Source organism: Macaca nemestrina, chromosome 6 (assembly GCF_043159975.1).
Source record: "Macaca nemestrina isolate mMacNem1 chromosome 6, mMacNem.hap1, whole genome shotgun sequence".
NCBI classification, from domain to species: domain Eukaryota; kingdom Metazoa; phylum Chordata; class Mammalia; order Primates; family Cercopithecidae; genus Macaca; species Macaca nemestrina.
In genome coordinates this window covers 34,167,546-34,188,387 of record NC_092130.1, presented here as the reverse complement: position 1 = coordinate 34,188,387, position 20,842 = coordinate 34,167,546, and the positions used below count along the sequence as shown (strand labels likewise).

The 20,842-nt window shown below is 41.8% G+C and overlaps 1 protein-coding gene across 2 annotated transcripts in view; it reads left to right on the top strand.

The window, feature by feature from the left end:
* Positions 1-275: 275 nt before the first annotated feature.
* Positions 276-20,842, top strand: part of LOC105467239 (RNA binding motif protein 27) — an 89,387-nt gene continuing 68,820 nt past the window's right edge. For both annotated transcript variants that reach the window (XM_071098260.1, XM_071098259.1), the window contains exons 1-2: positions 276-531; positions 16,073-16,191. In XM_071098260.1, the coding sequence (XP_070954361.1) occupies positions 473-531; positions 16,073-16,191 (178 nt within the window). In that variant the 5' untranslated portion in view covers positions 276-472. The remainder of the gene's footprint in view (positions 532-16,072; positions 16,192-20,842) is intronic.

The window sequence follows — 20,842 nt, the reverse complement described above, 5'->3', positions numbered from 1 at the left end:
CTCCCAGCAGCAGACACCAGTATTCGGCGGCGGGCGGCGGCGTGGTCAAAAAAAGGCGCCGCTGCCCCTTTAAGAGGCAAAGCACCTTTTCCAAGATACCATCTTGCACCAGGAGTTCACGTAAGCTCTCCACCTACCTTGCTATATCTCTCCTCCCTGACTGGGTACGGCCTGCCGGCGGGGCGAGCGAGCCTTTTCATTGGTCTTGCCCTCAGGGCCCTCTCTCTCTTATTGGCTCTCAGGCCTGCCACTCGGCACTGTCTCCCGCCCACCTCAACCTTCGGGCTAGGTTGAGTGAGGGCTCTTGGGTTAGTTCCTGTTAGGCCCCGGCCGGGGGAGTAGGTTGAAGTCTCCTAAGATGCCCGGTGGGCTGGGGCACCGGGAGCTGTGAAGGGAACGTGAGGAGGCGGCGTAGTGGAGACCCACGGCAGGCCTGAAGAAGAGCGGCGGCCGAGCCCGCCTTCCCTGCACCATGCTCATAGAGGATGTGGATGCCCTCAAGTCCTGGCTGGCCAAGTTACTGGAGCCGATGTGAGTGAGCCGGGCTGGGCCGGGGCCGGCGAACGTGGGCGTTGGGGGCCCGCGGGGGCGTGGGGGAGGGGAGGCGGCGTGGGGGGCGGCGCTGAGGGGCCGCGGCCGGGAGGTCCCGGCGACGCCTTCCCTGTAGTACTATCACCATTGTGGTGGGGCTGAGGGTGGAAGAGGAGCGCTGGGGACGGAGAGGCACCGTGGATGTGGGACTGGGGGGGCAGGCAAGGACAGCGAGGGCTTTTGAAACGCAAATATCGGGGTGTTGGAAGGGGTAGCAGGGGCAGTAAGGGAATTTAAAACATTGCTGTTTGAGAACTGAGAGAGGGGTAGCAGGGCTCTTGAGGAATTTTTGAAATGTGAATATTGGGATGTCGAAGGGAATAGCAGAATATCATCAAGGGTTTGATAAACATTATTATTCTGGGACTGAAAGGTCTACAAGCAAAATATCGAGGGCATTTTCGAAATATGAGGGCAGAAGCGGATAGCAGGGACATTGAAACTATATAGCTATTATTGGTGAGTTCTAAGGGATCGAGAATATTGGAGGATTTGAAAAATACTATGGAGTAGATGGAAAGGATGTGTGGCATTTGAAGGGTTTTAGAAATTATTGGGGACGTGATAAGTGTGGTAGCAAAGATATTAAGGGATTTTAAAGTATTATTGAGGACTCGATAGTGCTAGGGGAACTGATGACTTTTAGATACATGAAGGTTGGAAAAAATAGGTTTTTGTAAGTTTAGTTGAGGGTTGAAAGGGCTACACTGGTATGCAGCATTTATTGGTGGGGGAGTGTACCTAACAGCATATAGGGATTTTTAGATACAGGTGTTGGAGGAATAAAAGGAGCGGTAGAAAGAATAAGAGATTTGTAAATATTCTTGTGCGATTGAGAGGATAGTTTTGTAAATGTTTTTGTAAGATTGAGAGGACACCTGAAGATAATTGGGGTGTAGGATGAGGGACTCAAAAGAATGAGACCGGTCTTTTAAAAATATTTTGGGTAGTGTTAGTAGAAATGTTCTTGGGAGGCTTGAAAGAGGTAATAGAGGTATCAACATTTTGTTTGTTTTATAACCTTTTTTTTCCAAACAATGCCTCACTCTGTCTCCTAGGCTGGAGTTCAGTGGCTCGATCTCGGCTCACTGCAACCTCCACCTCCCGGGTTCAAGCGATTCTTCTGCCTCAGCCTCCCGAGTAGCTGGGACTACAGGCGCGCGCCAGCACGCCCAGCTAATTTTTTGTGTTTTTAGTAGAGACATGTTGGCCAGGGTGGTCTCGAACTCCTGACCTCAGGTGATCCGCTCGCCTTGGCCTTCCAAAGTGCTGGGATTACAGGCGTGAGCCACTGGACCTGGCCATGTTTGATAACCATTTTAAAGGCTAGGGTTGTGGAGTGTTTATTTGGGGGAATGGGGTATGGCTAGTTACTGGAAAGGAAAGGATAATGTTCTGCCTCCTCCTTGCTTCTGCTTATTCTCTTATTGAAGGTTAGGGCTTTCTGCTTGAAAGAAAGGGATAGAAGAAGAGATGTGCAGGCTTCGATTCATTAGGTCAGACTGCATTAGTGGAAAATTGAGTGTTTTTCAGAGGTGAAGATAGGGAGTAGTTTGGGAGGTGTGGAGGCATGATAAAGGAGCTTTTGGGGGACAGTGTGAAGCTACTTCCCTGTTAATTTTTCAGTGAAAATGACTTCTGAACACACTCGAAGGTTTTTTAGAAGAATATAGGTCTCTTGAATAGGGGTTTTTTCACCCCTACAATGAAGTTTTGGGCACAAAGATGGAAATGGTTTGTGGTGAAGGTGGGAAATAAAATGGATGTAGTGAAATTGACCGTATATGGGAAAAGATTGAAAAAAGAAAAATATCTTTATGTTTAAAGTGTTCTTCATGTGGCCGGGCACGGTGGCTCACGCCTCTAATCCCAATACTTTGGGAAGCCCAGGTGGGCGGATCATGAGGTCAGGAGTTCGAGACCAGCCTGGCCAATATGGTGAAACTCCGTCTCTACAGAAAATGTAGAAATTAGCCGGGCGTGGTGGGGCGTGTCTGTAGTCCCAGCTACTGGGGAGGCTGAGGCAGAAGAATCACTTGAATCCCAGGAGGCGTAGGTTTCAGTGATCTGAGATGAGATGGTGCCACTGCACTCCAGCCTGGGCGACAGAGCCAGACTCCATCTCAAAATAATAAAAATAAGAAAAGTATTATTCATGTTAAGATTAAAAAAGAAAAAATACATCTCTTTATTTTGTATTCCTGCTGCTCTGATGCCTTTAAAAAAAAAACCTACTTTCCATACAAGTTTAATTTTGTTAGTAGATATCCTTTTAAGAAGTATTAAACATACATTTTATGTCTTGGATAGAAGGTAACAACTTTTAGCCTTGTAGTTACTTGCTTTTTCTTTTCTTTTCTTTTTTTTTTTTTTAAAGCTCCCTAAGATGTTTTACTCTGAGTAGTGCTTTTTGGTTTTTTTTTCCCCCCTTAATGTTGAAAGTTAGTCTGGGTGGGAGCTTCATCTTGCTTAGGCTTTTTTTTTTTTTTTCTAAAGCTACTTAGACTCATAAGTATGATCATTCTGTAATTTTCATGAGTAAAAATTATCTTTCAAAATGATTACTTGAGTTTAGTTTCTCTTTTTGAGTTATATATTCAACTTAAAGTTCACATGCTTATTTTTTTTTTAAATTTTTGTTATTTAGGGTAAAAAAAAAGGCTAAAATATTTATTTATTTGTTTGTTTGTTTGTTTATTTGAGATGGCGTTTCGCTTTTGTTGCCCAGGCTGGAGTTTGGTGGTGCAATCTCAGGTCACTGCAACCTCTGCCTCCTGGGTTCAAGCGATTCTTCTACCCCAGCCTCACTAGTAGCTGGGCTTACAGGCACTTGCCACCATGCCCGGGTAATTTTTTGTATTTTTAGTAGAGATGGGGGTTTTACCGTGTTGGCCAGGTTGGTCTCCAGTTCTTGACCTCAGGTGATCCACCCGCCTCAGCCTCCCAGAATGCTGGGATTACAGGCATGAGCCGCTGCACCTGGCCTAAAATACTTACTTTTAACTCGCCTAAGTAATGGTTTTGAATGGAGATATTAATAATAATAAAGTAAATGCAGATACCATGTATATTTTTATCCTTAGTATGTCATCATGGGAGATTTTTTGTTTGTTTAGATATCCTAAAATGTAATAAATGATATGCTAAAGTGGGCTGTGTTTGTAAATTTACTTTTTTGCATATTCCAGATTCAAGAAAATTTTCATGGCAGATTGGCATGTTGCTACAACATTGCATTTCAGAGCAGTTGCTAGGCTTTGAGATAGTATAGTTGCACTGGCTAGGTTGGAATCAAAACTATAGCTGTGCACATGATTTTTTTTTTTTCCTTTTGCTTTTGTTTTTGAGATGGAGTCTCACACTGTTGCCCAGGCTGGAGTGCGGTGGCGCTCACTGCAACCTCCGCCTGCCGGGTTCAAGTGATTCTCCTGCTTCAGCCTCCTGAGTAGCTGGGATTACAGGTGCCCGCCACCATGCCTGGCTAATTTTTTGTGTTTTTTAGTAGAGAGGGAGTTTCACTATGTTGGCCAGGCTGGTTTTGAACTCCTGACCTCGTGATCCGTCTGCCTCGGCCTCCCAAAGCGCTGGGATTACAGGCATGAGCCACTGCGCCCGGCCTGTGTGCACATGATTTTCTATCACATTTTCTTATTTAACTTAGTTTACAGTAAATTAAATTTATAAAAGCTTCCAATTCCTGGGGGATTTTTAAAATGTTACAGCTTGTCCCTAGTGAAACATATGCATATAACAGGAGGTATTTCTTTTTTTTTTTTTTTTTCAAGACAGAGTCTCGGTTGCCGAGGCTGGAGTGCAGTGGCACGATCTTGGCTCACTGCAGCCTCCGTCCCCGGGGTTCAAGCGATTCTCCTGCCTCAACCTCCCAAGTATCTGGGATTACAGGCATGCACCACCTTGCCTGGCTAATTTTTGTATTTTTGGTAGAGATGGGGTTTCACCGTGTTGGTCAGGCTGGTCTTGAACTCCTGACCTCAGGTGACCCGGCTCCCAAAGTGCTGGGATTACAGGCGTGAGCTGCCGCACCCGGCCTAACAGGAGGTATTTCTAAACCAATCTAGTTTACAGTTGATTATTCCCTATGGACTAGTTAGTAATGTCATGGGCTAGTAGAGCTTATAACTGTCATCTTCCATTCCCTTTGTAGGTAGCAAACACATCTATTACTTTTATTAGAGGAAAGACAGGAGGGAGACAGGAAGAAACGACACCTTAACTGGCTGGAATAAACTAGTACCACCATTTTTGTTGGCAGTGCAGTAAAAGGGAGGGAAACCAATATCTCAGTCAAGAAGTTTCTCTCTTTCCCTACAGCTGTATGAGTAAACTAGACTCAGTTCTTGTTTGGGGCCTTCATCTTTCCTCACTTTCAAAATATCCTAGATATCCTAGTCATAGAGACTGTGTAGGGATCATGCACAATTTAGAGATGTCATGGTTTCTTTCTGTCAGAAATAACTGCTCATTGTAAGTATGTGAACCCCTTTAAAGTACGGTTCTACTAAATTCAGGAGATAAGTGCATCACTAAATAAATTTCTGCAAGTTTAAAAAAAGATCAGGCAAGCATTTTTCAGTAACCTGTAATTCTATCAAAACATGTTGTATTTAATGGGGAATGTTTTATTTATATTATATAAAATGTATAAATATGTATTATTCACTGCTGCTTGTTTGGCTTAGTGTAAAACTTTCTCTTGGTGTATGTTTTAAAAAGCATGGTGGAATTTGTAAACTCTTTGGACAATTTGCATCTGTCTATCTTACTTTAATAGACGTTGTATGAATCAGGGCATTTAATTTCCAGTTCCATATCTGTTTCTGATTCACTCTGTGACAGGAGAAATTGTCTACCTTTTTCTGTTAAACAGAATTAAATTTTATTTGCCTTTTACCTACTTCACCAAGTCTGTTATGAGTATTAAAAATGTAGACTAAGTGGTTTGTGTACCTTTGAATCATTCTATAAATATAAACAACATTTTATGGTTTTTGGAGTATGAAAATACGTGAAACTGTCTACAAAAGTATTTTGCTTATTACTGTTAAACACCACTGCCACTTAAATAATAATGATCAGTCTATTACAAGGCAGATCTAGAGTCTCATTGCAGGTGCTATAGGTAGCAACAGGAACTGCTAGTCAAAGTCATAGACTTGATGTGCGGTTTTTGTGAGTTCTGGCCATATCAGTGTCTTTTAAAGTGCACTGGGAGACTGAATATGTTGTCAGCTTGGAGTGTGATAGAAAAGGCAGCAATAAGGTTAATAGAATAAGTTTATTTCATTGGTTCATATTTATGGGTTCAGTGATCATGATGCGTATACTTTGGTTGAACTCTAGAGTTTACATGTTGCTTTATGTTGGCAGTCCTTTTCAAATTGAACTCTGGATGGTAATCTCTGCAGTTGCCCAAATGGGAGGAAAAATAATCATCTAGCAATTGTTAGACCTGACCACCTGGTAAATAAACTACGGGTTAAATAAGTATTTTGAGGTATATTCTTAAGTTTGGGAAGAATTGGTAATTTTCTAAGTGTACTTAGTGGCTTCAGAGAGTTAGTGTGCCTCTAAAGTGCTGTAGGACTTAAGGATACCATTCATGATTTCATAGAAAAGAACTTTGGCCAGAAGACTTCTTGGCAAGTTTTAGTCCACTAACTTAAGAATGTATTTATTCTTATGTCCTTTGGTCTGCCTTTTAAAGATGTCTGACTTCATCCTTCCTGGCCCGATAACTATAGGCTAGAAGCCAGAAGTTGCTTTTATAGCCCTATGTTTCTTGCCACTGTCTTCTCTTATCCTCTCACAATGTTGCTACTTACTTCCTTATTAGTATCTTTTTATACAATTTGTTATTTTGTACTGTAATTATTTGTTTGCATGTCTACCTCTTGGCCATGGGAGTGCAGGGCAAGGTCTGTTTTGTTCAGAGTAATTCCATTACCAAGCAATATGCTTGGCACTTAGTAAACATTCAGTATATGTTTAAATGAATGAACATTCTCATATGTATATATAGGTAATTGACAATTAGAAGAGAAAGAAGTTTTTAGTAGTCTAATTTTGCGCATATGTTTAGCTGGTGGTTACTATACCAGGAGCTATCGTCCAAATACCCAAATGGTATTTGCAACTGATGAATGTATGTATATGTTTTCCTCCCAAATAAACCTAGGGTTATTTCTTCCACATCATGTTCATTCATGAAAGCCCCTAATTACTTAAAAGGAAGATGAAAGTACTATGGTCTGAATGTTGTTGTCCCCCCAAAATTCATGTTGGACATCTCAAAAAAAAAAAAAAAATGTAAGGAGCCTGCTTGTTACCATGAGAGGACATAGAAGGTACCATCTATGAGGAATGGGCCCTCACTAGACTCCAAGTTTGCTGATGCTTTAATCTTGAACTTCCCAGCCTGCAGAATTCTGAGCAACACATTTCTGTTTATAAATTACCTAGTTGGCTGGGAACTGTGGGCTCATGCCTGTCATCCCAGCACTTTGGGAGGCTGAGGTGGGTGGATCACTTGAGTCCAGGAATTCGAGACCAGCCTGGACAACGGGGCAAAACTCTGCCTTTACAAAAAAGTAAAAAAAATAGCCTTAGTCGGGCATGGTGGTGCACGCTTGTAGTCCCACCTACTTGGGAGGCTAAGGTGGGAGGATCACTTGAGCCTGGGACGTTGAGGCTGCAGTGAGCCATGATCATGCCACTGTACTCCATCCTGGGTAACAGAATGAGACCCTGTCTCAAAAAATAAATAAATACTAAATTGCCTAGTCTAAGGTATTCTGTTATAGTAGCCCAAACAGACTAAGACAGAAAGTTTTCATTTGAAAGTACCAATACATGTATATCTTTAATAGGTATTAACAAATGTGAAAGTCAACTCCATTTTTACTTACTTTGTCCAGTATGGTCTTGTCTTTTTTTTTTTTTTTCTTTTGAGAGGAGTTTTGCTCTTGTTGCCCAGACTGGAGTGCAATAGCACGATCTCGGCTCACTGCAACCTCCGCCACCTGGGATCAAGCGATTCTCCTGCCTCAGCCTCCTGAGTAGCTGGGATTACAGGCATGCGCCACCACGCCTGGCTAATTTTGTATTTTTAGTAGAGACGGGGTTTCTCCATATTGGTCAGGCTAGTCGCGAACTCCTGACCTCAGGTGATCCGCCCCTGGGATTACAGGTGTGAGCCCCCGGGCCTGGCCCAGTATGGTCTTATCAAAGGAATAATCTGAACACAGATCTCAGAGTCAGACTGTTTTAAAAAATTTACTTTCATTCTTTTAAAATAAAAATAAAAGTATTATTGCATTATGACAATATAGAAAATAGAGAAAACAAAATTATTAGTATTTAATTTCAGTTTCTCTTCTGTGTATAAATTTTTTTTTTTTTTTTTTTTTTTTTTTGAGACGGAGTCTGGCTCTGTCACCCAGGCTGGAGTGCAGTGGCGCGATCTCGGCTCACTGCAAGCTCCGCCTCCCGGGTTTACGCCATTCTCCTGCCTCAGCCTCCCGAGTAGCTGGGACTACAGGCGCCCGCCACCTCGCCCGGCTAGTTTTTTGTATTTTTTAGTAGAGACGGGGTTTCACCGTGTTAGCCAGGATGGTCTCGATCTCCTGATCTCGTGATCCGCCCGTCTCGGCCTCCCAAAGTGCTGGGATTACAGGCTTGACTGTGTATAAATTTTTATATAGCTACAGTCAAACTCATTGTAAAATTCTGATTTCTTTGACATTACATTAGAAGCATTTTTCACATGTATATGTTGCTTTTATAACCGTCACTTTGGTTTTTTTGTTTTTTGTTATTCCCCCCACCCCTGAGGTGGAGTCTTGCTCTGTCGCCCAGGCTGGAGTGCAGTGGTGTGATCTCGACTCACTACAACCTCTGCCTCCCGGTTTCAAGTGATTCTCCTGCCTCAGCCTCCCAAGTACCTGGGATTACAGGCATGTGCCGCCACGCCTGGCTAATTTTTGCATTCTTAGTAGAGACGGGCTTTCACCATGTTGGCCAGGCTGGTCTCGAACTCTTGACCTCATGATCTGCCTGCCTCGGCCTCCCAAAGTGCTGGGATTACAGGCGTTAGCCACCCCGCCCGGCCCTTGTTTTTTTTATCAAGACAGGGTTTTGCTCTGTCACCCAGGCTGGAGTGCAGTGACGTGGTCATAGCTCACTGTAGCCTCAACCTTCCAGGATCCAGTGGCATGGTCATAGCTCACTGTAGCCTCAGCCTTCCAGGATTGTACAGTCCTCCCGCTTCAGCCTCGTAAGTAGCTGGGACTATAGGCGCGTGCCGCCACATCAGGCTAATTTTTTAATTTTGTTTTTTTAGAGATGGGGGTCTCACTATGTTGCCCAGACTGGTCTTGAACTCCTGAGCTGAAGCTATCCTCCCACCTCAGCCTCCTGAAGTGCTGGGATTACACGCATGAGCCACTGTGCCTGGCCATAACCATAATTTTTAAAAAAAACATTTGTTTATTATATTGTATTTTATATTACATATATATTTTTTGAGATGGAGTCTTGCTTTGTTGCTCAGTCTGGAGTGCAGTGGCATGATCTCAGTTCACTGCAACCTCTGTCTCCTGGATGGATTCAAGCGATACTCCTGCCTCAGCCTCCTGAGTAGCTGGGATTACAAGCGCCTACCACCATGCGCAGCTAATAACCATCACTTTGGATGTCTAATATTTCACAAACATCCAACAATAAGAGAATGGTTACCTTGGCACTATTTTTTTTGTTAAAAAGTAATGCTGTTTTTATATAATAAATACATTTTATGTGTGTGTAGCTTTAGGTGCCAGTAGTATTTTCTATATTTGCCTTTATTTCCTTAGTCTGGTCTCTCATAAGTGTAACTACTGGTCAGAGAATATGGATTTTTTTTTTTTTTTTTTTGAGACGGAGTTTCGCTTTTGTTGCCGAGGCTGGAATGCAATGGCGCAATCTCAGCTCACCGCAACCACTGCCTCCCGGGTTCAAGCGATTCTTCTGCCTCAACCTCCCGAGTAGCTGGGATTACAGGCATGTACTACCACGCCCAGCTAATTTTGTATTTTTAGTAGAGATGGGGTTTATCCATGTTAGTCAGGCTGGTCTCGAACTCCCGATCTCAGGTGATCCACCTGCCTCAGCCTCCCAAAGTGTTGGGATTACAGGCATGAGCCACCACGCCCCACCGAGAATATGGATATTTTTAATGACTGTTGATACACATTAAGATCAGGAGATATAATTTTTTTTACCTGTGGCTCAGAAGCACATGTATTAGCTATTTCACCTCTGAAAGAAAGAGCACATTAAGATGGAACTTAAAATTAGATCCATATTCAGAAACATGTAAATTTTTCTGAAAGTGGAAAAGTTCTAAGTAGTCTTGGCTTTTTTCCTAAAGCAAGTAAATGATAATGGTTTTTCAGTAGTGTTTTTTGGCTTGGGGCCAAAGATATAGGACCTTACTCTTTGATTTTATGATTGTATGTCTGAAATTTTCTGTGAAGCTTATGTACTGGCTCAGCAGTTGTGTAATATACGTGCAATAGAGATTTCATTAAAAGGGGAAAAAGACAAATTTGAGATTTTTACAGATGAGGCATTTTTAGGGCAATGTTTCTATTAGCTTACTCTGATAAAAATTTGTTGACTTTTTAAAATAACTTAAAAGATAATTGAGATGTGTTCTTAAAACGTTATTATACAAGGTGTGAATTTTAAGGAGTCCTATTTGTAAGTAACATTAACCTTTAGAAAATTTCTTTTGTTGATTCTTTAAAAGGTAACCGTTGGTTGATACTTAAGATATGTTAATTTTTCTTGCAGATATACATAAGAAAAAGACATGCTTGTGAAACAGATTTTACTTGTGTGGAATTGCAGCTGATTTTTAGTTCCACAGATGTGCTGTCTGCCTGATCTTAAATGGATCACTTAATTTATCTTTACAGATTTACAAATCTATAGTAGAATGGTAATTTAAAATGGGTATTACTGTCTTTTCTAATCTCCATGTTATAATAGAAGTCCCTTTTTGTCTAGAGACATGTTTATTTAGCATAGTCGTGGATCCCAAATTTTACAATCTCTTTCATCCCCAAATATGCTTGTTTTTATAGTCAAGCAGTAGTGGATTCCCATAAGCTTTGGTTCCAAATAAAGTAGCTAAAAGATTTTAAGTACTCTTCCTGGGTATGAGAAGAAGGAAGTGATGAATTTTCAGGAAAGGGAGGTGATACCGCACTTGTATTATATTCTCAAGAGTCTTAGTTGTACTCAGATTTTTGTGACATACTTCTGGAAGTCTTGTTGAGTAGTTAGCATTGATACTGTAGCTACACTATCATGGCTGTGTTTTAGAGATTATATAGTGAGGAATCAATGGGTGAAAGAATAAGAATAATTATGAAGGTCTAGAAAATTAAAGCACAAAACTCCCCAGTGTATTTAAGTTTCACTATTCAATTAGTGTGACTTATTATTTTAGACTTGTAATTTTCTTAAGAGCGTACTTTATGGATACATGTTAGGAGCCGTTAAATTTAAATGGTCCTATTCCTTTGGCTGTAAACATGCTGTTGTATTTGGTGCAGATTTCTGTCAGTTATTGACAATCATTTGTTTCCTCACATTAAACAAATGTTTAGAATCTGTGATCATTCTCTTCTCCTGGAGTCTAACCTTTTCTACTCTATTTTACTTTTCTGTATATTCATCTTGATTTTTAAAACTATCGTATCAAAATGTGTGTTTTTAAGAGTCTGAATACTAAATATATGTAAAATATATCTGGGTTTCTTTTCTTTTCTTCTTCTTTTTTCTTTCTTTCTTTTTTTTTTTTTTTGTGAGACGGAGTCTCGCTCTGTCGCCCGGGCTGGAGTGCAGTGGCCAGATCTCAGCTCACTGCAAGCTCCGCCTCCCGGGTTCACGCCATTCTCCTGCCTCAGCCTCCCGTGTAGCTGGGACTACAGGCGCCCGCCACCTCGCCCGGCTAGTTTTTTGTATTTTTTAGTAGAGACGGGGTTTCACCGTGTTAGCCAGGATGGTCTTGATCTTGTGACCTCGTGATCCGCCCGTCTCGGCCTCCCAAAGTGCTGGGATTACAGGCTTGAGCCACCGCGCCCGGCTTCTTTTTTTTTTTTTTTTTTTGAGACTTGAGTTGCGCGCTATCGCTCAGGCTGGAGTGCAGTGGCATGATCTCGGCTCACTGCAACCTCCGCCTCCCAGGCTCAAGCAGTTCTCCGGCCTCAGCCTCCCAAGTAGCTGGGATTACAGGTGCATGCCACCACACCTGGCTAATTTCTGTATTTTTAGTAGACACGGGACTTCACGATGTTGGCCAGGCTGATCTCGAACTCCTGACCTCAGGTGATCCTCCTGCCTCAGCCTCCCAAACTGCTGGAATTACAAGCATGAGCCACTGCACCCAGCCATTATCTGGGTTTCTTAAACCCATTTCAGTTATCCAATATCTGAATATTTTGCCCATTCTTCACATGTAGAAACCTTATTATCCATACCCAGCACTAAATCTATCAGATCATTAGACTCCTTGAAGATTCCTATAACACCAGAGAAAATAACGTTGCCATTTTGTGCCATTCTTATTTATTTTTCTAAGTCTTTCTCTTCTGTGTTAGACTACCCTTATCCAAGAACTAAACTTTCTACATAAAGGTGGAAATATAATTTTTTCCCCTTCTCTCCTCCATATGAGTGTTGACTAGAACTACACTGATCAAAAATTTCTTACTGTTCTCAGGGGTGAAATTAAGTTGGACTACACATCTGTTTTTTAAGGTGTTTATAGAATAATCAGGGTAAGCGTGGCATGTGTATTTTTTTTTTTTTCTTTTTTTGAGACAGTCTCGCTCTGTCACCCAGGTTGGAGTGCAGCGGCGTGATCTCTGCTCACTGCAACCTCTGCCTCCCGGGTTCAAGTGATTCTCCTGCCTCAGTCTCCTGAGTAGCTGGGATTACAGGCGCATACCACCACGCCTGGCTAATTTTTGTGTTTTTAGTAGAGATGGGGTTTCACCATTTTGGTAAGGCTGGTCTTGAACTCCTGACCTCTTGATCCTCCTGTCTCGGCCTTCCAAAGCACTGGGACTGCAGGGGTGAGCCACTGCGCCCTGCTGGCATGTATAATTTTTATTTTATTTTTATTTTTGAGACAGTCTTGCTCTGTTGCCCATGCTGGAGTACAGTAGCACAATCTTGGCTCACTGCACACTCTGCCTCTTGGGCTCACGTGATTCTCCCACCACGGCCTCCTGGGTAGCTGGGACCACAGGCGCATGTCACCATACCTGGTTAATTTTTTGTAGAAATGGGTTTCGCCATAGTCTGAAACTCCTGGACTCAAGCGATCCCCACACTTGGCCTCCCGAAGTGTGGAATTATGGGCGTGAGCCACCACACTGGACCATAATATTTTTTGAAGATAGAAAGGCTATATGTTCACTATTTTTGTTTTTAATTTAAAATTTTATTAATAAAAATTGTATGCATTTAAGGTGTGATGTTTTGATATACATACAAATGCTGAAATGTGCATATATATCAAAAGCTAATTAACATAATCATCTCATATAGCTATCTTTTTTTGTGTGGCGAGAACACCTAAGATCTGCTCTCTTAGGCCAGGCACAGTGGCTCATGCCTGTAATCCCAGTGCTTTGGGAGGCCGAGGCGGACGGATCACGAGGTCAGGAGATCGAGACCATCCTGGTTAACACGGTGAAGCCCCATCTTTACTAAAAAATACGAAAAACTATCTGGGCGTGGTGGTGGGCACCTGTAGTCCCAGCTACTCAGGAGGCTGAGGCAGGAGAATGGCGTGAACCCGGGAGGTAGAGGTTGCAATGAGCTGAGATTGAGCCACTGCACTCCAGCCTGGGCCACAGGCAAGACTCTGTCTCAAAAAAAAGATCTATTCTCTTAGCAAATTCAAGTTTACACACACACACTCTCTCTCTCTCTCTCTCTCTATATATATATATACACACACACACACACACAGGCACACACATATATATATAAATTTTAGAATTTAGCAGTTGGACTTACTAAGGTTATCTGTTCATAATTCTCCAAAATGTAACTTATTTTTTACTTAAGAAAAATCTTTACTTTCTTTAATTTTTTATTTTTTGAGACACGGTCTCACTGTGTATCCCAGGCTGGAGGGCAGTGGTGTGATCATGGCTCATTATAGCCTGGACCTCCTAGGCTCAGTCTATCCTCCTGCCTCAGCTTCCTGAGTAGCTGGGACTACAGGCATGTGCCACCATGCCTGGCTATTTTTTATATTATTTGTAGAGACTGGGTCTCGCTATATTGCCCAAGCTGTTCTTGAACTCCTGGACTTAAGCAGTCTGCCTTGGCCTCCCAAAGTGTTGGGATTATGGGTATGAGCCACCATGCCCAGCCTTGACTGACTATCTGTCTATCTATCTGTCTGTCTATTTATTTATGTATTTAGAGATGGAGTCTCGCTCTGTAGCCCAGGCTGGAATGCAATGGCATGATCTCAGCTCACTGCAGCCTCTGCCTCCTGGGTTCAAGTGATTCTTCTGCCTCAGCCTCCCGAGTAGCTGGGATTACAGGTGCCCACCACCTTGCCTGGCTAATTTTTGTGTTTTTAGTAGAGACAGGGTTTCACCATGTTGGCCAGGCTGGTCTTGAACTCCTGACCTCAGGTGATCCACCTGCCTCGGCCTCCCAAAGTGCTAGGATTACAGACATGAGCCACTGCACCCGGCCAGGCACATGAATGTTTAAAGAACCAGCCTTTCCCATGACAATGTTAATAGTGACAACAAAAAAACCTGTGTTACTGAATTACGAACTTTAAGTATAAAAACTAGAAGGAAGTAAAAGTACTGGTGCTTGATTTTTATTTTGTTTACTAATCTCACAAAGTTATTGGAAATGTGATTGATATTCTTGAGCTGAAGCCTCTTTTTTTTTTGGAGACAAGATCTCACTCTGTTGCCTAGGCTGGAGTGCAGTGGTGTGATCATGGCTTGCTGCAACCTCCAACTCCTGGGCTCAAGGTGTCCTCTTGCCTCAGCCTCCCAAGTGAGCTGAAATCTTTTAACTTTCTGGCTGGCAGTGAAGGCCCGAGAATTATAGAGCAAGATTAGTTAGATTTGAATAGTGTTTTTTAGGTTATATAATCACTTTGCTTGCATAATGGTTTTACTTACTGTTATTCTGAATTTTTTGTTTGTTTTTTGTTTCTTTGAGACAGGGTCTCATTCTGTCACCTAGGCTGGAGTGCAGTGGTGTGATATCGGCTGACTGCAATCTCTGCCTCCCAGCCTCAAGCATCCTCCCACCTCAGCCTCCGGAGTAGCTGGAATTACAGACGTGCACCACCACACCTGGCTAATTTTTGTATTTCCTGTAGCAACAGGGTTTTGCCATGTTGCCCAGGCTGGTCTTGGACTCCTGGGCTCAAGTGATTCTCCTGCCTCAGCCTCTCAGAATGTTGGGATTACAGGCCTGAGCCATTGCACCCAGCCTGAATGTTTTCATTTTACCTCCATAACCATACTGTGAAGGATATGTGTTAATTATGTATTCATCAGAAAGTCTAGAATATTTTATATTTGTGTGTGTATATATATGTTTACAACAAGAAAACTTCTAGTTTCATGTGATGTACATAAAACCTTGATTCAGACAGATTACTATCCATCAGGAGTTGACAACCCAAGGATTATGAGCTATCCTGGAATAGGAGATGATTTTGAGTGTTAGTGTTGGATTACTTACTAGAAAAAATGTGAAGTAGGTAAAGGTTATCTCTGCTGTCCTTTCACCACTTCTCTTTTCCTTTCTGTTTCTAACTCCTAGATCTTTCTTTCTTATAGCTGCTAAAGCATTTGCCAATAATATTTAAATGCCATTCTTTTCATGTTCTTATTTTTTAAAAAGATCTTTAAGATACTCATTGAGATTAGCCAAAGGGCTGATAGCCATTTTTAGATACTGGTGCCTGTGGTGTCAGGAGAGGTGTCTTGAGGAGAGGAGAAAGTTTTTCTATCACTTCCCTTCCTTTTGCTCATCAATCACCTGGAACAGATAGTTCCTGAAGGTGTTACTGACAGTGCTTCTATAGCTGGGAGCCAAACAGCAACTTAGGGATCAGTTGCCACTCTTTCCCTATTATCATTGAGAGAACAAATAAATGTAGAGCTCACCCAAGATCCTTGGTATAATTAGAACCTCAAAAATAGAAGACATACTAGTCATTTTGTAGAAATAAATGCAAAAGGAAAATCTCGCAGTATGTATATGTTTATTGTAAAAGTTGCCTGTGTTTGTGGTCAGTTTTTAGAATAGTTTTGATCTCTCATTTTCCAAAATAAGGGTTACTTCATTAATGACACAACTGTTTGAAAAAAAAGTGTTTTTAAAAATTTTTGTTTTCTCTTTGTCTAACTAGATGTGATGCTGATCCTTCAGCCTTAGCCAACTATGTTGTAGCACTGGTCAAGAAGGACAAACCTGAGAAAGAATTAAAAGCCTTTTGTGCTGATCAACTTGATGTCTTTTTACAAAAAGGTAATTATTATGGGCCTTCAATCAAGTATTGAAGTAAAGATTTTAAATTTAAAACTCCCTGAAAAGTCTTGGAGATATAAGCTTGATAGGAAAGAAAGTAGTCAGAGTCCTTTGAATACTTGAATATACCCATTCATACTTAATTATTTATCATGTTTTGTTAGAACTGGTTTTTTCCCTTTTCTTCTTTGCTGCTTTCCTCTATTAAGGCAATGGCAGCTCTAATGCTTTTTAGATGATTAGGTCTTTTGCAGCTTTTGACGAAGCCTACTTGATGATTGAGGAATAACAGTTTAAGGATAATGAAGCTACTTATTCTTGCTTTTCATTAAGATGATGAGCTCATCAGTTTTTTCCCCCCCTTGGATGGGGCTTCTTAATATCCAAGAAGAGATGTGCATGATCCTCTTCTCTTTGTGCCTTTAACTTTTCATCTTACCAAATCCGTTTCCATGGTCTACAGATCTTCCTCAAGGTTTCCCCTGTTGCCTCTGACCTTATCTCCTATCATTCCCCCTCACTTGTTCCACTCTAGCCACATTTACCACCTATTTTTTGAATTATGGCAAACATGTTCCCAACTCAGGCCCTTTGAACTCATTTTACCCTTGCCTGAAACATGGATTCTTCCCTCGCTTCTTTCTGGTCTCTTCAAACATCATCTTCTCAAAGCAGTTTCCCCTGAGTGCTCTACATACAGTGTAGTATAGTATACTCCATGCCTCCATCCACTCTCCTCCTTCCAACCCTGTTTTATTACTTTTTTATTTATTTATTTTTATATCTGTGTATTTTTATTTTTGTAGTGTTGGGGTCTCACTTTGTTGCCCAGTTTGATCCTTGAACTTCTTGCCTCAAGCAACTGCCCCACCTTGGCATCCCAAAGTGCTGGGATTACAAGGCATGAGCCCCTGTGCCTGACTCCTGTTTTGTTGTTTTCATGGCACTTGTCACCACCTGTCATAGGTTTATTTCCCTGTTTATCTGTCTCTCTACCCTTTGTTTGCCTTTCATTTGGTTGAGAGTGGAGACTTGGAACCTACAGTACTTGGTACATGGAAGATGTTCAGTAAATATTGTTGAATGGGCCAGGCGTGGTGACTCACGCCTGTAATCCCAGCACTTTGGGAGGCCCAGGCGGGCGGATCATGAGGTCAAGAGATTGAGACCATCCTGGCCAGCATGGTGAAACCCTGTCTCTACTAAAAATACAGAAATTTGCAGGGCGTGGTGGTGCATGCCTGTAGTCTCAGCTACTCGGGAGGCTGAGGCAGGAGAATTGCTTGAACCCAGGAGGCAGAGGTTGCCTTGAGCTGAGATCGCGCCACTGCACTCCAGCTTGGGCGACTGAACGAGACTCCGACTCAAAAAAAAAAAAATATATATATATATATATATGTTTATCAGTTGATTCAGCTATTGGTGATGAGAAGATATCATTTAAAATAAGTATTTACTGTGAAAGAGAAAAGTATGGCTTCTCAATCTAAAACATAGGATTACATATTTTTTCATGCATTTTACAGCTCTTTTTGTAGAAACAAAACAATACTGACAGAATTTCTTCCCAGTATAACAACTATTTAATTTCCTCCCCAGTACAGATGTTTTCTTTTCTAAATGTGTTAATTTACATTACTTAATTTACGTTAAAGATGAATCTTGTGAAATGCAGAACCATGATAAAAGAGAAAGCAAAACATGGTAAAGATATTTGGGGTAAAAGGCCAAATTAATTTAGACGTCTAAGAATTCTTTGTTATAAAAAGTTAGAGGCCGGGCGCGGTGGCTCAAGCCTGTAATCCCAGCACTTTGGGAGGCCGAGGCGGGCGGATCACAAGGTCAGGAGATCGAGACCACAGTGAAACCCCGTCTCTACTAAAAATACAAAAAATTAGCCGGGCGCGGTGGCGGGCGCCTGTAGTCCCAGCTACTCAGGAGGCTGAGGCAGGAGAATGGCGGGAACCCGGGAGGCGGAGCTTGCAGTGAGCCGAGATCGCGCCACTGCACTCCAGCCTGGGCAACAGCGTGAGACTCCGTCTCAAAAAAAAAAAAAAAAAAAAAAAAAGTTAGAAAGGATTAGCCGGGCGCCGTGGCTTATGCCTGTAATCCCAGCGCTTTGGGAGGCTGAGGCAGGCAGATCACGAGGTCAGGAGATCGAGACCATCCTGGCTAACACGGTGAAACCCCATCTTTACTAAAAAAAATACAGAAAAATTAGCCAGGAGTGGTGATGGTTGCCTGTAGTCCCAGCTACTTGGGAGGCCTGGGTGACACAGCAAGACTCCATCTCAAAAAAAGTTAGAAAGGATTTTAGTAATTTTAAAAAATTACATAAGTAATATGTATGAGAAGGAACTATACACTACATTTTTAAAAGGATAAGAAAATAAGTAACCATAAATTTGCCACCAGAGATAAATTTATATCACTGTTATCAGCTTGTATATGTCTTTCTAGACTAGCACTGTCAAATAGAACTTTGTGCATATGGTCTACATCTGTACTTTACATTTCAATAGCCATTAGCCACATGTGGCTATTGAGCACTTGATAATCTGGTTAATAGGCCAGAGAAATTGATTTTTTTTTTTTTTTTTTTTTTTTGAGACAGAGTTTTGCTCTTGTTGCCCAGGCTGGAGTGCAGTGCTGCAATTTCAGCTCACTGAAACCTCTACCTCTTGCGCTCAAGCAATTCTCCTGCCTCAGCCTCTTGAGTAGCTGGAGTTACAGGCACGCACCACCACACCTGGCTAATTTTTGTATTTTTAGTAGACAGAGTTTCACCATGTTGGCCACACTGGTCTCAAACTCCTGGCCTCAAGTGATCCACCCGCCTTGGCCTCCCAAAATGTTGGGATTACAGGCATGAGCCACTGCGTCTGACCAGAAATTGATTTTTAAATTTAATTTTAATTAATTTAAACTCAAATTTAAAGAGCTACATGTGACTAGTGGCTACTATATTGGACAGTGCAACTGTAGAATTATGTCTATGTTTATATTGCATCTTAAAATAGTATTAAGTGAGCATACTCTTTTATAATGATATATAATGTTTTAAAAATTTAATAGTAGGCCGGGCGCGGTGGCTCAAGCCTGTAATCCCAGCACTTTGGGAGGCCGAGACGGGCGGATCACGAGGTCAGGAGGTCGAGACCATCCTGGCTAACACGGTGAAACCCCGTCTCTACTAAAAAATACAGAAAACTAGCCGGGCGCGGTGGCGGGCGCCTGTAGTCCCAACTACTCGGGAGGCTGAGGCAGGAGAATGGTGTGAACCTGGGAGGCGGAGCTTGCAGTGAGCTGAGATCTGGCCACTGCACTCCAGCCTGGGCGACAGAGCGAGACTCCGTCTCAAAAAAAAAAATAAAATAAAATAAAATAAAATAAAATAAAAATTTAATAGTGTACCTTGAATATTGCTTTTATTTTTTATTTTTAATTTTTTCCAAACTTTGGTTTCCCAGAGAATATTGTTTAATAGTAGATGTTTGTCTTTGCTTTTTACAAATTGAGCTATGTGTCTTTCAGATTACAAAAGATAATAAAGTGTTATAAATTGTTTTAAAAAATAATTATAAGTGAAAGTATTCTTATTATAGAGGCTTTGAAGGGTCTGATTATCTTAAGTTTATATGTAATAGTTAATGAGAGCTAACAGTTTTATAATCATGGAAAAATGCTTACTACACAAATCAGTAGTATAAAGAAATTTATAAGAAGATACTTTTCTATAGAAAAGATAACATTTTAGAAATAGGTTTTATGTAAAAGATGTAATAATTGAAATGTAAGCAGAATTTGTGTTGTGCTTTTAATATGCTCTTTAGCTGTTCCTTAGGGTAGGACCAATCAAAGTTAATTAGATTTGGTTTTAATAAGGCATAGGCCAGATGTGGTGGCTCATGCCTGTAATCCCAGCACTTTGGGAGGCCGAGGCAGGCAGATCACCTGAGGTCAGGAGTTCGAGACCAGCTTGGCCAACATGGTAAAACCCCGTCTCCACTAAAAATACAAAAATTAGCCGGGCGTGGTGGCACATGCCTGTAATCCTACCTACTCAGGAGACTGAGGCAGGAGAATCACTTGAACTCAGGAGGATTGAAGCTGAGATTGCACCACTGCACTCCAGCCTGAGCAACAGAGCAAGACTCTGTCTCAAAAAAAAAAAAGGCAGTATAAATATTTGACATTAATACTTTTAGTAAATTCATCTGGTTCTCCCATTCAGTTGTCTGAGAAAGTTTCAAACAGAGCACCCTTTAAGTAAAACACAAAAAGTTAGTTTTGTATCATTTTCTTTTTTTTTTTTTTTTTTTTTGAGACGGAGTCTCGCTCTGCCGCCCAGGCTGGAGTGCAGTGGCCGGATCTCAGCTCACTGCAAGCTCCGCCTCCCGGGTTCACGCCATTCTCCTGCCTCAGCCTCCCGAGTAGTTGGGACTACAGGCGCCCGCTACCGCGCCCGGCTAGCTTTTTGTATTTTTTAGTAGAGACGGGGTTTCACCGTGTTAGCCAGGATGGTCTCGACCTCCTGACCTCGTGATCCGCCCGTCTCGGCCTCCCAAAGTGCTGGGATTACAGGCTTGAGCCACCGCGCCCGGCCGTATCATTTTCATATCAATAAATATTTAACTGATTTAAAACAATT